The 16,604-nt window shown below is 46.4% G+C and overlaps 1 protein-coding gene and 1 long non-coding RNA gene across 5 annotated transcripts; one reads left to right on the top strand and one right to left on the bottom strand.

Moving 5' to 3' along the window:
* Positions 1 to 172: 172 nt before the first annotated feature.
* Positions 173 to 11,234, bottom strand: STX4 (syntaxin 4). Of its 3 annotated transcripts, none has more exons than XM_079121630.1 (11): positions 10,998 to 11,227; positions 10,719 to 10,820; positions 10,509 to 10,608; positions 10,309 to 10,383; positions 9,633 to 9,703; positions 8,050 to 8,158; positions 7,901 to 7,977; positions 7,525 to 7,662; positions 6,488 to 6,598; positions 6,318 to 6,416; positions 173 to 1,483 (listed from the first exon to the last, which is right to left on the bottom strand). In XM_079121630.1, the coding sequence occupies exons 1-10, from the start codon at positions 11,025 to 11,027 to the stop codon at positions 6,333 to 6,335; spliced, it is 897 nt and encodes a 298-aa protein (XP_078977756.1). In that variant the 5' UTR covers positions 11,028 to 11,227; the 3' UTR covers positions 173 to 1,483; positions 6,318 to 6,332. The 3 variants fall into 3 exon arrangements, with proteins under 3 accessions (XP_078977756.1, XP_078977755.1, XP_078977757.1); XM_079121629.1 differs by lacking the exon at positions 173 to 1,483 and adding an exon at positions 3,789 to 6,234 and having other exon boundaries at positions 10,998 to 11,225; XM_079121631.1 differs by lacking the exons at positions 173 to 1,483; positions 6,318 to 6,416 and adding an exon at positions 7,273 to 7,410 and having other exon boundaries at positions 10,998 to 11,234.
* Positions 11,235 to 11,333: 99 nt separating this feature from the next.
* Positions 11,334 to 16,350, top strand: LOC306650021. Of its 2 annotated transcripts, XR_013760782.1 has the most exons (4): positions 11,334 to 11,457; positions 13,303 to 13,485; positions 14,264 to 14,459; positions 15,927 to 16,350. It is a non-coding gene; the product is annotated as an uncharacterized lncRNA (long non-coding RNA). The 2 variants fall into 2 exon arrangements; XR_013760783.1 differs by having other exon boundaries at positions 14,264 to 16,350.
* The last annotated feature ends 254 nt before the right edge of the window (positions 16,351 to 16,604 follow it).

Raw genomic sequence — 16,604 nt, 5'->3', positions numbered from 1 at the left:
GAGACTGTGGATGTGGGGTGGACCATCTTGGGTCACCAGGGGAAGGCAGTGCCATAGGGATGAAACAAGAAGAAGATAAAAAGAACCTGGGTCTTGATGACTTCGTGGAAAGACCCACCATACTATTAACTTGGATTTTATATAAGACAGATAATCAATCTCTGTTTCAGCAGCTGTAGCCATACACAAACTAAGGTAGAATTACCACTTACTATCCATTATGTTGACACTGCTTTGAAGGGTGGGTATCCACAGAATTAAGGCAAATTTTCTTTTTTTTCCTTTTTTTTTTTTTTCCTTTTGGACAGCACCTCAGCAAGGATGCTACCATGGTCTTAGGATACATGTGAGGTTGACATTTACTAGGTGCCAAGTTGATGCCAGAAGACCTGAGCTCACCCTGTCCTCCAAAGTTATTTTTCTCATCCACGTGAGCAGTAAGAGCCAGTAAGAATCAAGAGAACTTGCTGGATAGGACTTGAGGGTAAACATCTCTGAACAGGGGGAAAAGGCTCAGACCTCATAATATCATTAATGTTCATTATGGTATTCAAATTATCATAGTGATGGAAAAGGAGAACTGAGTAGAGGCTTTCAAGTTCGGAGGGAACTTTCATCAATCAGCTAGGATCGAGTTTGCTTCAGTAACAACCCAAGTATCTCAGTGGCTCATTACAAAAAATACTCATTTCTGACAGAGTATAACTCCATGTCTTCCACAGGACAGCTACTCTTCTGTTCTATACCATTGTGTGTGTCTGTGTGTGTGTTTTGCTGGGAATTGAACCCATAGCCTTGCACATGCTAGGTAAGTGCTCTACCACTGAGCTCCCAAGTCTACGCCATCTTTATTCCAATATCCAATCTTAAGGAACAGCTCAATCTGGAACTTACAATCTCAACAGAGAAAAGTGAGGAAAGATGGCAGACCCTGTGATGGCTCTTTTTAAAAATTTTATTATTATTATTTTTGGTATCAGGAATTGAACCCATGTTAATCACTAAGCCACATCCCCAGTCCATTTTTTATTTTGAGATGGAGTCTTGCTAAATTACCTAGGGCCTCACTAAGTTGCTGAGACCATCTTTAAACTTGGATCCTCTTGCCTCAGTCTCCCAAGCTGCTGGGATTACAGGTGTGTACCACCATGCCTGGCCTGTGTTGGCTCTAACTTCACAGACATGGTATGTGTCATATCCACTCAAGTTCCATTGGCTAAAGCAAGCCATATATCCAAACCTGATGTCAGTGGATTGGGAATAATCTTTTGATGTGATTGAGCCCCACAGGGAGCACCAGTTAATGTTTTTGAACAATTATAAAATATTCCTCTTCATCACAATTTTTGCCTTTGCATTGTTTTCTATATACAAAACAAATGCATCTCCTCCCCAAGGGAGGCAACCCAAATGACCCATCTAATCATGGTACATCTTTACAACTCTAATCATGACCAGATGTGACTTCCCTTGAACCAGAGACCTATGGAAAAGAGAGAAAGAGAAAGTCATCTGTGTCCCTGCTCTCAACACACACACACATATACCCCCAATATAGAAAGGAGAACAAGGGGCTTGGGGATACAATTTAGTGGTAGAATGCTTGCCTAGCATGCACAAGACCTGGGATTCAATCCCCAGTACCAAAAGAGGAAAATAGAATAAGGACAGGAAAACAACAGTACATGCTCCCATTCACAGGGACAAATGGCAGACATAGCAGTTACTTGTCCACAGAAAATCTAAAATTCAGCAGGGCAGATATTGAGAATGACCGGGACCCTTCCCTGGGACTGCTTCCTGGGAATAGTTTCTTGATTCATTCTTCATGTTCTTCCGTTGGAGTGAACCATCCTCTTCCATTTACTCTCCTTGACTACATTTAAGAGGACATTGGATTTATTTTTTATCAAATTGTGTTGTCCTTCTCAGTTTTATCCTTTTTTTTCCCCCTTGGTGTTGGAAATTGAACCCAGGGCCTCACACATGCTAAGTAAGTGCTCTACCACTGAGCTACATCCTTACCCTTTAATTTTTTTAAATTTTGAGACAGGGTCTTCCTAAATTACCCAAGCCAGCCTTGAACTTGTGATCCTGCTGCCTCTGCCTCCCAAATATCTGTGATTATAGGCAGCATGTGCTACTGCATCTGGCTTTAATTGTATCTATTGGGGTGGGGCACAGTATTGGGGATTGAACTCGGGGCTCTTTACCACTGAACCACAACCCCAGCCCCAGCTGTATCTTTTACTGTTTAAAAATGGGTATCATGTGGCCAGGCACTGATTACTGCATACCTGTAATCTCAGTGACTCAGGAGGATCACAAATTTGAGGTCAGCCTGGGAAATTTAGCAAGACCATGTCTCAAAGTAAAAAACAAAAAAAGTAGCTCAGTGATAGAGCACTCTTGGGTTCAATTCCCAGTAACACGCGCGTGCGTGCGCGCACACACACACACAAATGTAGCTTGGCTGGAGAATCACAAGTTCAGGCTAGCCTGGATAATTTAGAGAGGCCCTGTCTCAAAATTTAAAAAAGCTGAGGATGTAGCTCAGTGGTAAAGTACCCCTGAGTTCAATCCCCAGTACTGAGGGGAGAAAAAGTGTATCTTTTGCCTAGAGTTTCTTAATTCTCTTTCACTTCTGCTTAAACACTGACCACTTTTTCTGAGTTGCTCTTTTCTTCCAGGAATTTGTCAATGCACCCGAGAGTAGCCAATGTATGCTATTAACATTTTCTGTGCCCAACTTTTGCCTAAAGCCCTAAAGTCATATAGTCATCATCCTTATATGCTTGGTTATTCCCAGTTGTTTAGCAAGATGCTTCACCACTGCATAATGAATGTCACCATTCTCCCAGCTTCCAATAATAGTTTTTCACTGGCTAGCTCAAAGCCAATGCCACATAATTTAGGTTTATTTTGTTGTTGTAGCAGCAACCCAATTCTAGATACTAATTCTGTCAGTTTTCAAATTAATTATAATATAGTAATGAACAACCTCAATACATCAGTAGCCCACAGCAGAAATATATATTTTTACATCACACATCATTTTACAGGTGGACTACAGCCTAGTTTCATGTCATTTCATTCTGGATTCCAAGCTGAAAGAGAATTCTAGATCTAGAAATTGCCAGGCTCATAGAAGAGGAAAAAGACAAAGGAAGCTGCCAGATTACTTTATGGAGTTTTTTTGTTTTTGTTTTTGTTTGTTTGTACTGGTGATTGAACCCAGAGGGGCTCTATGACTGAGTTACATCCCAGCCTCCTTTTTTATTTTTTAAGACAGGTCTCACTAAATTAGACGCTGCCCTCGAATTTGTGATATTCCAGCCTTGGCCTCCCAAGTAGGTGGTTTATAGGCATGTTAGGAAGTAATACTTTACTTTTCTACTCATATTCCATTGGCCAAAGAAAGCCAAGGCACATAGCCAAGTCTGTGATCAGTGGGGCATGAATATATAATCCTCCTATAGTGAGAGACCCAGTAGGGAAGGACAGTAAATATTTGAAACAATAATTCTGACTGCCACAGGGCTGTACCAAAGAAGTCAATCACTGGACATGTTCACTCACTCCTCCATCCACCACATACATACCCCACTGAAGCATTCTGCACCATGTAATACCTTACATACATCTTGGCCAGGAATAAAGTCATGACTCAATGTAGCCTGACCTGGATAGTGAACTAACCAACTTCTCTTCTTGGAAATCTGAACCACAAAATTTTGAGTAAGTTGTAGCTAGATTATCAAATAGGTAGATTTGAAACAGTTACAGTTAACCCATACTCTTTTCCTTGAAAGCTGGGCTGAATACAGCCATACTAGGATTTCAATGCAAAATCTACCTACTCTTGCTCTTTCCTGAGGTCAGTTTTCCACAGGGGATGGTGTGCACATGTGGAAATGTGTAGAAGCTCTAGTGAACTGCTCCACTTGTTCACTCGCCTGTCAGGTTCCAAACTTTTACTCACCTGCTCAAGCCATCCATGTGTCCCCACAATCCACCTAAGTTCAAACTACTGAGCCCACCCAGCAGCCAAGGGCTCACCTGATCATCTATTCACTTCTTCCCAGAGGTTCTGGATGGTTTTCTGGGTGAAAACGGGTGATCTCTATTTCGGGGGTGGTGCTGTCCAGCATGGCAAAGAACTAACGTGCCATTTAGTACAAGAACATCCAGCTGCACAGATGTGGATGGCCAAAGACTGTATCAGATCCTAGTAGGTGCCACAGATTTTGTGGTTTTACTCTGAAGGCAGAGGTGAGAGAGTGGACAAAGGCAGCCAACTAGACAGAATTCCACCACCAGAGATGCAGGCCGCAGGAGGAAGAAAAGGAGAATTAGGGAAGCCCAGAGGCCCCAAGTCCAAATTCAGTCTGGTATCAGGGCAAGGTTCTCCCAGCTCTCACAGCTTCCCCACAAAGTGGTCATCTAGGTTGGGTTTGCACACTTCTAGGAATGGGGAGCTCTTTGCTGTAAAGTCCTAAATTCACTACCCCTGCCAGTCCCTCCACAGGCCCTCCTGCCTCTTTTGGAAGTTTGATCTTGCCCCTTGAGCTCTATGATTCAACCACTTTTGCCTTTCTATGGACTCACTTGGAGGTCCTGCCCATATCAGCTTCCTAGAATCTAAGAACTGTTTAATACCAAGGGGAAGAGGTGACTGCCCTAAGTCTGCTGGTCAATCATTTTCCAGTTGCAACCAAGCCAATCCCTCAGCTACCCGTCGCCCTGCCCCTCTCCCTGATACTGCTGGCCCAGCTGCTAAAGATCTCTGGATCAATGACCAGATACAGGTGTTGCCAATTGCCATTCCAGGGCCAAAGGGAGGTGTTGCAGGCAGATACCTTGCCACAGATGGAGGGAGAGCAGGCCCCCACCTGCTTGTTCCAGTCCTTGCACCTGGTCCTGCTCTCCAGTCCTTCCCCCAACCCAGGTCCAGAGACCACACCAAATGCACCAAGTACACCACATGTATCCATTCCCCAACTCTTCACTCATCCTGTAGTTGGATGGCCTGAGCTACCAGGGGAAGCAGGGGCCCGTGGGATTGAGAGTGAGACGGATTGGGTCACTGAAACTCGGCCCCTGGGGACCAGAGCCAAGCACATTCCTACTCCAACCAGGCATCAGAGTCAGGAACCCACTTACCCTTTGAAATCATGTGTCTGGAACAGAAGCCACATCCCTCTCCAGAAATGAGGCATCTGGACTAGGATTGCTTAGAAATTTAGAGTTAGGGTTTGTAGTTCAAATGTCTTATAGAAATCAGGGTCCCAGCTCCTCTGACTCTTCTACCTTCTTCCACCCAATAACCTCACAGTAATCAGGTATGCTGTTCTGGGGTCATGGCTCTCTAAGTTGAACTCACAAAAAGCAATGCCTTTTAGGTAAAGGGCCTGAACTGCTGAGATTGCCTGGCAATCTCTTCTGCTGCATCTTCCTATAACTGGATCCTCCTCATTTAACATTCAAAATAAATGTCCCTTCTGAGACCAGACCTTCCTGTCCACTGTACCCAAAGTAACAGCCTCAATTACTCAATTACTTTTTCATGATGCCTCTTCCTCTTGGCCTCAGGGATACCACTGATCTCTCAATATCTCTCTCTCCCTCTCTCTCTCTCATCTCACACACACACAGACACACCCACACATACATACATACATACCTCACCTAGGTCCCAGCCTGGCCTGATCAGCTCATCACTTCAAGTATATGCACTCACAGTGGTGGGAGAGTATGAGCTGGGAGCCAGATATACATCTCTCCCCAACACACTCCACCCATTCTGTGGCCAGCAGGACAAAGCCAGCCTGCTGTATTCACAACACCTAGGGTACTCTGATCTGAGCCCATCTAACTGGGCCTGACCCCAGGAGTGGCCAGGAGGTGGGGAAGCTGGATGGAGGAAGCCCTGGGCCAGTCCTTCCAGGAACACACATGTACAGGGGTCTCCAAGGTTTTTTGCTTTTTGTTTTAATTTTTTACAAAACCATGTGCCATGTGCCCCAGTCATACAGGACACTACAGGCCCTCCCCCAGGCATCGGGCCTGAAGGGGGAAACCCTCTTGAATGAGCAGCTGTCAACCCTGGAAGAACCATCTGCCCCTCTGCACAGGGGCCAGTGTGAGGACCCGGGGTCCAGCTGGAGGCTCCGCCCTGCCTCCACAGCTGCTGGGAGAGAAGGCCAAGCCCCAGGTCCCTGGTGCTCCCCATGCCTGCAAGGGAAGGAGGAAGAAGAGGGTCTGAGGGGGGGTGGGAAGGCTGGTGCCAGGGTCAGGGCAAGCCCACCATATCTCACCAAGAATGTGCAACATTATCCAACCGCTGTGGTGATGCCAATGATGACAGCCAGGATGAGAACAGTGATGGACACACAGATGGCAATCATGACTTTCTTCTGTGGGAGAAGAGGAGTCAGGGAAAGTCACTCAGGAGCACTTGGGGCTAGGGCCAGGGCTGGAGGCTCACCTTCCTCGCCTTCTTCTGGTTCTCTAGAGCTTTCTTGACATGTTCCTGCCCACGTTCCACATAGTCTGCTGAGCTCAAGATGTTCTTTTCTATCCGGTTGATCATCTCCCCCTACTCAGAGGATAGGATAGTTCAGAGAGACAGGGATGACCAGGCAAGGGTGGCCCAGCAACTCCTTTGCCCACCCCAGTCACAAATGACTGGACAGTCTTAGCAGAATAAAACTATACACTAATGAAGATCTGGCAGAACCAAATCTGATAAAAGTTCTGACTCCTAAGGATGGCTTTCTGACCCCCTTCAATCATGTGGTCCCTTCTCCCCTGTTCCCTTGCTCCATATGACCTCCATTTGCAGTGGTGGCCTGGGGTCAAAGGCCTCAAATGGCTCCTACCTTTCTCACAGATGGTGAACTTTTGTCCCCTCACAAATCTGTCTGAATTCATCCATTCTTCTATGCCTGTCTCCCAGCTGCTGTGAAGCCCTCCCTGTCCCTGCCTCCTCCTGGCACTACCAGCCTTCAGGTCCTGGTACTCCTACTGAATGAAAGCCCTTTCCCATACTCCCAGCTGCAAAAGGGCATTGGCTGTAGCACTACTGAGGTCATCTCCTCAAGGACAGGGCTGGAAGCTTACCTCAGCCCCTACGATGGGCCAGAGGAACACCACCTGACACCCCAACCTTGGACAAATTTAAGAAGGCAGGTCCTCTAGAGGGAAACTTGGGAGCTCTTGGAATCATGAACATGGGTTCTGTTGGTAGAGGAGCTAGGATTGAGGCCATACCTGGGGTTGGTGCAAGTTGGAGAGATGGATGGGAGGTTATGTATAAAGGAGTGGCCATCTGGGTAGCTGTGGAGGCGGGCACAATTCTGGGGATTTGGCTAGGAATGGAAGTAGGGGCCACCTGGGGCATGGCCAAGCCTGGAAGAGCACAAAAGCCCAGGAGAGAGTCTAAGGGTGGAGATTGATCCCAGGTCGTGACTGGGGGCTCTGACTATGCACAGCCTCCCATCTGGGGGCTGCCAGGGCACCCACCTGCATTTCCACCTCAGTAGCTAGAAAAGTGAAGATCTCATGAAGCTCACGGATGCTGCGTTCAAGCTGCTGGATCTCACTGTGTCGGGCTGAGATTTCATTTAGGGCCTGTCGAGTCACCTGTGTGTCCTTCAGAATCTGGCGGGGGGTGAACAGAAGAGGGGGAATAGGTCACAGGATGGCCAGCAATTACTCAGAAGCTCCTGTTGAATTTTTGGGGAGTCCCCTGGCCAAGAAGCAAAGCCAGGAATCTGATGAGTGACTGTAGGTATACTAATTAATTCCCCCTAAGTGGTAGTATGCCCCAAATCAAAAGGTACCAGGGATCAGAGAAGATGGGAGGCCCAGCAGAGAGAAGCTGGCCACGGCCACTCACATTGGACACAAACACCTCACTCTGCCCACTGTCCAGCATCTGCTCCAGCTCCTCATCAGAAACCATTCCAGCATTAGCTGTGAAAGAAAAGGCCAGCTCAGAGCAGGGTCAGTGTTACCTGACCCCACAGGCCTAGAGCTTCAACTCACTGATTTTCAGTTGCCTCCGAATGCGCTCCACGTTCTTCTCCCGGTATTCAGACTGCATTGAATTACACTTGTTGATGAGCTCCACAAATTGCTGGGACAGGACCCCATGCTAAGGATGGAGAATACAAGCTGGGTACCTCAGGAGGATCCCTGTCTGGGCCTCAGCATCCGGAGGATATAGTGAGCAAACATTAATTGTCATGAGGTGCCTACTGCCTTAACCACCTTGACAGGCTCCCTCACTTCTGAGTGAAAGCCAAAGCCCTAGCCAGGGCCTACTGCTCCTGTCCCCATTAACTCTCTGACCTTATCTCCTCACTCCCTCCAAAGTGGTCCTTATTCTCTACTTCTACCACCGTCCTTTGAACCCACTGCTTCTTCTGTCTAGTAGGCTTATTCCCCACAAACATCTTCAAAATCTTTGTTTGAATGTCACTGTGTGAATGAAGCTTTCTCCACCTTTTTTAAAATTTATTTTTTGTGGCACTAGGAATTAGGGATTGAACATCCTAAGCACAAGCACTACTACTGAGCTCTACCCTCAGCCCTCTACCTCACTGAAATTGCAGCCCTACCCTCTCAGCACTTTCTGACCCTCTTCCCCTACTCTTTTGTCCTTAATACTAATTGTATTCTTATTATTAGGTGATTGTCCTGCCCCACTAGAATATAAGTGCCTCAAGGATAGGAATTTTTGGTTCAAAAAGGGTCCAGCAGACAGTGGGCAATCAATGTATGTTTGTTGAATGTTTGCTGAATGCCAGCCTTGCTGCTTAGACTTGAGATCACCATGCTTTAGGTTCTCCCTAAAACATCCTCTCCGGGGCATTGTGCTCCACCTCGTTCTTCCCCTGATGCCTTAAATAAGCTCATTCTTTAGATTTCTATCTTCAGAGACAAATCTGCTCTCCTGGACTGAACCGTACCAGATGCTCCAACCTCTCCATCTTCAATTTGGGACCTTTGCTGAACTCTGGGCCCACCAACTCCAAGCCTAATCTCCAAAAGAACCTCAAGGCACTCCTCACTGGACACCCCAAGAGGGCCAGTCAGATCACTTCAAATCTCCTTATTAAGATGTCATCCCAGGGACGTTCCTCTTCAGTGCTGCCCTAGCAAAGTTCCTCTTCCTGATTTCTTGAATACTGTCCATGGGGCCAAGGATGTCCCTGCTACGTAGGCAGGAAAGTTGCAGGAAAGTTGCCAGTCATTTCTAACTTCTCCTTCTCCTTCTCTGGGCAGAGCCACCAAATCCTACATGAATAATGTGTTTGCTCCCTAATCTATCCATATTCCTGATCTCATATCTTGGAAAGTGTGTCTCCTGTAGCCAAGCCAAGGTCATGTCTAGGGACAAAGAAACTCACTGAATGGAGGAAAAGAAAGCAGGATGTTGGATTTTGTATCAGGAAAACTAGGTTCTTTACCTTGAGTGAGTTCTTTCTGAGCCTCAGTCTCCCTATTTGGAAAATCATCAGGTTGGACTCGAGGTTCTCTAAAGGGCCCTTCCTTCATACATCTGCCATTTAATGATTTATGAACCACTTCCTGAAATGTCCTAGTTCTATGAAAAATAAACCCACCTGGGTTTTTCTCATTCTTGTGTTGACTGAGTTAAAATTCTCATCAGCTTCCTCCTTCTGAGGCTCTATGGCTGTGGGAAGACACAAGAGTCCAAAGAAAAGAAGATTGACTGAAGACTTCTGGAAATTGGAAACCGGGAGACAGGGCCATGGCCAGATCCCAGCTACATAATAGGGAGCTTCTTATTTTGGGGGAATTTTTTAGGGAACTATGATTTACTCTAAAATGACTAGGGGTTGAGGATGTTGCTCAGTGGTAAAATGTGTGCACAGTATGTACAAGACCCTGGGTTAGATCCCAAACACCACAGGGGAAAAAACACCAATTTTGAGCCTTTGGCAGGTGAAAGTTTATTTTTCCTTGCATTACATCAGTGGGTTCCCACAAGTGTAAAGAAGACTCAACAAAACCCCCATCTATCTGTCCAAAAAATGCACATTGAGCAGCGAGAACTATAAGAATAAATGGTTTCATTATAATAAAGGAACCTGAGAGGAAAGCCTGTGCTCTGGAAAGTACACTGAACTGGATGCCAGGGCAAAGATTCTAGACCCAGGTCCGCTGAGTGACCTGGATATATCACTGGTCTCTCCGAGCCACAAACTCCCCAGACATACCAGCAACAGGGCAGAACCAAAGGGGAGGGAGCATCTGTCAAAGGACCTAGGAACTCACCCTTCAGCTGGGTGCGGATCTCCCTTCCCAGCTGTTTGATCTCATCACGCAGGTTCTGCAGGTCCTGCTTCATGCCTAAACAAGAGAAGGCCTTGACTCCCAAACCACAAGCCCCTACCTCAAGAAATCACCCTGCATTTAACTACAACCCCCACAATCCATCGGGCTGAGCATGTGTGCACCCGGGGGTTTCCGCTTACTCTCCTCGGGAAGGGGCGTGGCCAGGATGGTGACCTGCTGCTTCTCCAACTCCCGGACTTTATTCTCCAGTTTGACCATAGTCTGCCGAATTGTCTGGACCTAAGAAGGATGATCGGGAGGGCTGAAAGAGATATGGTGTACTCCAGACCTCACTGCTCCTCGGTCCTCCTACGCACTCTAGATTCCAGGCCAAGACCCCAGCCCCTTACCTTCTGGAAGAACTCATCGTCTGGACTCCCCAGCCGTGCTGTGCCCGGGTGTACCACAAGCGCGACTCGCTCCTTGTCCTCATCGTCCGAACTGTTATCCCCCTGCCAGGGCCGAAGTCACTGGCACCATTTCCTTGCTGCAGTTCTCGCCCCGCAGGACCCATAGGCTTCCGGGATTTTCCTTCCTGGCCATCAGCCACCCCTCCCTGTCCCAAGGACCAGGACTCCTGCATTCCAGTCGGTCCTCCCGCCCCCATCCCTACTTCCCCAGCTTCTCACCTGCCTCAGCTCGCGGGTCCTGTCCCGCATGGCGGCCGGAGCTCTCTCCCCGGCGTCTGAGCCCCGAGGGCCTCAAGATTCTAAGTTTGGAAGTCCCGCACCCGACTCGCACTGACAGTCCCCTCCCTCACCCTGCGAACCCCAACACCCTCATGAGCCGCCAAAGGCCCTGCCCCTCGCACTGTCCACAGTCAATGGGAAGGAGTCGACCTCAGCACCCCCCAAAGTTCCACAGGTTGGAATTCCCTTTTCTTCTCCCCCTCCCGCACCCGTAGCCTCAGCCCCGCCCCTCTGGGATGGTTGGGGCATGCGCGGCAGGTCGCGTCTCTTCCTCGCCCGAGGGAAAGGCGAGGTCGGAAGCTATTGCGCCCCGAACGGAAGCCAAACTGCTTGGACGCTAGAACCCTCCCCCTTTACCGGAACCATCGCATCTTCCAACGGAAATGTCTTGCCAAAAGGGGTGAGAATGCGTCATTTGTAATGTAATCGGAGAGACCCGCATCTCACATCACCCCATGGCGCCCCTCGCGTCACGTGACCGTCTCGGTCCCAGCCTCGCAAACCGCAGAACGTGACTGACTGTCACGTGTCCCGTGTCTGTCAACGCTGCCTCAGGGACCAGTCTCACGACGTCCACGGCACCCCGACTCCCAGCTACTCCCCTACAGCCCCCGCGAGGTGGGGAGGGAGGCACTGACTATCCCAGAGACCTTTTGAGGCAATGGGTGGTGGGACACCGGCTGAATTCGCCTTTATTCTTTTGGAGACCAGGAACGTGGGCTGACTTACGACTTAGAATTGGGTACTGTCAGCATCATGGGACCTTGAAAGTCAGAAAATAACAAGATCGGAAGTCTTCAGCGTCAAAGGATTGCAGGGGTTTGTAGGCAGAGAATCTGGGGGTGGAAAGTGACCTCACCCAAGGCAGAAATTTCTTCCGCATCCTCCTGGCTCAGCTTCTGACAGGTGGGCGGCCGGCGCCCTGCGGGAACACTGCAGTCCCGCTGCACATACCAATTTCCGATCAGTAAGACCATTTCAGGGCAACTTAGGCTGAGAAAAAAAAGTATATTATGTTGAGTGGGCTGCTTCCTTGCTACTCACCCCGCTGACCCCTACCTTTCGCCTGAGGTCAGAGCATTACTGGACTTAACTGAATCCTCAGCATCAAGTTCAGTACCTACTGATGTAAAGGACTCACAAAATATTTCTGAACAGAATTTTAGCCTGTTGTGTATACGAAGACAAAGCTCATGGTTCCCTGATCTCTAGGCTTCAGGCTCTCTCAATGTACCACTTCCCTAACCCTGGCTCTGTGTATGTTAACATGACTGGTATTTACTGGGCACATACTATGGACCAGACACTATCCCAGGGACTGGAGATACATCTCTTGTGAAACTTACATAGTATAGGAGGAGTTCGCAAGGCACTCAGTTTTCGCGTAGCCAAGAATGCATAGATCATATGCATATATAAAGAGCATAGCTCTTTGCTGTGAGCTCAAGCAAAGGTTCATGAAAGAGGAAGGGTCACTCTCCAGGAAACATATATATATATATATATATATATATATATATTTTTTTTTTTTTTTTTTTTTTTTTTTTTTTTTTTTGCTGTGCTGGGGTTTAGAACCCAAGGCCTTGTACTTGCAAGGCAAGCATTCTACCAACTGAGTTATATACCCATCCAGAGGAAACTTATATTCTTGTGCCTGAGTTGCTACAGATTCCAGAGTCACTTCTTGTGTCTTGGCCTTGATCTCCCATCTGTACAATGGGTAAACAGCAGGGAGATGGAGAGGATGATCACCCTTATCAATATGCCCTGCTCTTGCCCGGTGCAGTGGCGCTTGCCTGTAATCCCAGAAGCTGGGGAGGCTGAGGCAGGAGGATTGAGAGTTCAAAGCAAGCCCCAGCAATGTAATGAGGCTCTAAGCAACTTACCCAGACCGTCTCTAATAAAATATAAAAAAGGGCTAGGAATGTGGCATAGTGATTAAGGGTGCCCGGAATAAATTCCCAGTTCAAAAGAAAACAAGAGAGAGAAAGAAAGAAAGAAAAAGAAACCTGAAATTCAATGATTATGAAGTCAGAAACTGTCAAGTGCTGTCAGAGTATATGTGAGGGACTTTGGTCTTTCTCTTTCCCCTAGAACTCAGCTTACCTGGGGACGGAGTGAAGATGATGCTGCCCAGTCAACCCACAGAGGGAATTTAGGGTTGGAGGACTTTTCAGGAGGCTAAGGTGGGGTCCCCTAAAGATCATGAAGAAGAATTTCTCTGCTCTTTGGTCTTCCATTTTAGCTTCTGCCTCTCCAATTAACTGTCACTTGCCTCCTGACCCGTCCATCTTTGCTCTTTCTGGAAGTGGAAGGACTTTTGGGCACCTCACTCCTAGTCCTGTGTGTGATCTTGAATGATTGCTTCTCTCTGGGGCTCAATTCTCTCATTTGACAACTTGGTCTGGCAATTTCTGCCTTGCCTAAGGTAAGAATTGGATGACATCAAGGGAGATTAGGAAGCATGTAGAAGGATTTTGTAAATTAATGAGGGTTTCCCCATCTCTGGGATTTTACTTCTGTGCATCCCAGCTCTCTCTGGACCCTCAATCCCATCTGCTGTATCTCAGCCTCTTGATGACTGACTGACTGACTTTCTTTTTTTTCTTTCTTTCTTTCTTTTTTTTTTTTTTAATTCATAGTGGGCATTTAATGCAGGGGCTCTTTACCACTGAGCTACATCCCAGCCCTTTCTATTTTTCATTGTGAGACAGGGTCTTGCTACATTGCTTAGACCTTTCCTAAATTGCTGAAGCTAGCTTCAAATTTAAATTCCTCCTTGCCTCAGCCTCCCAAGTCACTGGGATTATAGGCGTGGACCCACTGTACCCAGCTTGATGATTTGCTTTCTTGGTTCCAAGCTGCAATATAAAGTTGTCAGTGCCTCTATTAAGCATCTCAGGATTATTATATTCATTATTTCATATATGGTCTCAGGATGGATTTTAGGGCTTTGTGATGTGACTAAAGGTCACAAGAAGCTGGACTTAAAGCTTTATGGAGTGGCGTGTAGAGGCACAAGCCATTCAGAGACTCAGCCTTTTGTTATTTCCAGGCCCTCTGAATGACCTTGAAGTGTGCATTAGGTACAGTGGGACTTGAGTGTGTAGGTGTTGTGGGGGTGTATATTCTTTCCAGTATGTTTGAAGCTCAGGATAAATCTGGCCCTGATGCTTAGCAACCTGTCCTGTCACTTCTACCTGCAGCTCTGATCCTACCAACACTGGAGCCAGATGACCTCACCTACAAACTCTGTGAGACAGGTTACTAACCTCTCTGTACCTTGAATCCCATCTGAAAAAATGGGAGGAATAGTGGTAACAAACTCATAGAGCTGCTACAAGATTAAATGAGATGATATAAGTAAAGTGAATAAGCAGACCTGTTATGGGATAGTGCTATGTAAGTATTTGCTTCTGTTTTATGAGGGTGATGATGTTGGTTGTTACTCTGAGGATTTCAGCAGCCCCAGTATCTCTGCTGGGGATTCCACGTGGTTGCTTGTGTAAAGCCCACCTTCCCCTTTCTGTGTCCTGAGCACTACTGTACACCAAATGCTAGTCTACTTACTAATTCCTGCACGTCTCTCATGTCTCCATTTGGCCTGACAGACAGTATATTTTGTTTATTTATTTTATATATTGTCTATCTTCATCTCCACCATATTCACTAGAATAAAAACTTCATGGGCCTGTGGTTGTAGCTCAGTGGTAAAGAGCTTGCCTAGCATGGGTGAAGCCCTGGGTTCAATCTTCAGCATACATAAATTAATTAAATAAGGGCATAATAAAACAACAAAAAACTTCATGAGCCCAGGTATGGTGGGACACACCTATAATCTTATCAGCTCAGGAGGCTGAGGCAGGAGGATTGCAAGTTCAAAGCCAGTCTGAGCAACTTAGTGAGGCCCTCAGCAACTTTGAGACCCTGTCTCAAAATAAAAAATAAAAAAGGGCTGGGGATGTGGCTCAGTAGTTACGCCCCTGGGTTCAATCCCCAGTACCAAAACAAACAAAACAAGCAAACCTTCATAAGGATGGGAATTTTTACCTGCCTTATACACTAGTGTGTCTTTCACACCTACAAGTGTTTCACAAATACTAGCTGGTCAACAAATATTCATGAGTGAATAGAATTAATTCTTTTTCATTTAATATTTATATAGCACTTATATGTGCCAGGTACCAATATAAGCACTTTACAAATATTAACCCATTTAATCGTAACAATTCTATGAGATAGGTGCTATTACTGCCTGCATTTTATAGGAAAGGAAACTGACCACAGAGAAGTTAAGTAACTTCCCCAAGGTTTCACAGTTAGTAAGTGAGAAAGCCAGGATTTGAAACCAGATAGTGCACTTCTAGGGTCTGTACTCTTAACCTTCACACTGTGATCCAAGGAAAATACCAGCCAGGGGTGGCTTTACATGTTCCACCCCCTTTGGGCACTCTTTGCCGCCTATTGATGTCCTGTTTTGGATTATCTGGGGAGAGAAGCGGACTGACTGCATGCTGACTGAGCCACCTCTACTCCTCTGTCATAGAGTCGCCAAACCTGCTGGGTTGGAACTGAGTCTTGGAGAGATTGTGGGGCCTCCTCTGTCCTCATTTACTTTGTCTCCAGAAGCTAAAGACATCCACCCATGTGTCACTTAAGGGCCTACAATCACCCTAAAGGCATCTTTGAGAGTATTTCTGTGCAAACCCCATAGTTCATGGATGGAACCCCCGTAATTCTGTCCTGATGAACCTGTCTGGGGCCTGAACATGACTATTCCCTAGAGTTCGATCTGAGAGAGCTTCCCCTCTTCAAATTCTACACAAAATCCTATGGATTTAACTGACATGCGTATGCTTGCCTCCAAAGCTACATCTCCAACCCAAACTTTCTCCTGAGCACCAGAAACTGGCCTCCTGGATGTCCCCTCCTGAAGGCTGCACAGACATCTTAAGCCTGTCTGTGATGCAAAACAGGATGCATCACCTACTCCTGGAAACCTCCCAAATAAGATTCCTCTCTTCCTGTGTTTCTTTGTCATGTGGATGATAAGCGACACTGTCATTCATGCCATTATTTTGGTTTTGAACTTTATTCTAAGAGTGATGGGAGGTCTGAGGATATAGATTACTTGCCTAGCATGTGCAAAACCCTGGGTCCAGATCCTCAGCATTGCAAATAAATAAATAAATAAACAAACAAACAAAGATGGATAATGTGATTTGTCAGGATAAACTTCATAAAGACACCACAAGATGATAAGGGGAAAATCCTTTATAGGTCTCAAAATGAGGAAAGCTTTTCCAACTCCAACTCAGAATTCAGCAGCCATAAAATAAAAGATTAATACATGTCTCTATAAAAAGTTCTGCATGGTAAAAACATAAGCATAAACAAAATATATAATATACATGTGCAATTTTTATCAAACACACACAGCTAATCTCCCTACTATTTAAAGAGTCCCCACATATTGATAAAAAAGATCAATAGTGTAACAAAAATAGGCAAATAACATGACAGTTTACAAAAAAAGAAAATACATAG

The sequence above is a fragment of the Sciurus vulgaris genome (assembly GCF_902686455.1).
Source record: "Sciurus vulgaris genome assembly, chromosome: 18".
Lineage (NCBI taxonomy): Eukaryota > Metazoa > Chordata > Mammalia > Rodentia > Sciuridae > Sciurus > Sciurus vulgaris.
This window is presented reverse-complemented; position numbering and strand designations above follow the sequence as displayed.

Coding starts and splice junctions, on each gene's coding strand:
- STX4 (XM_079121630.1), bottom strand. CDS start 11,027: ATGCGGGACAGGACCCGCGAGCTGAGGCAG. Junction 10,821..10,997: donor GGACCCGCGAGCTGAGGCAG/GTGAGAAGCTGG, acceptor CGGCCCTGGCAG/GGGGATAACAGTTCGGACGA. Junction 6,599..7,524: donor CTACTGAGGTGGAAATGCAG/GTGGGTGCCCTG, acceptor TCCTCTGAGTAG/GGGGAGATGATCAACCGGAT.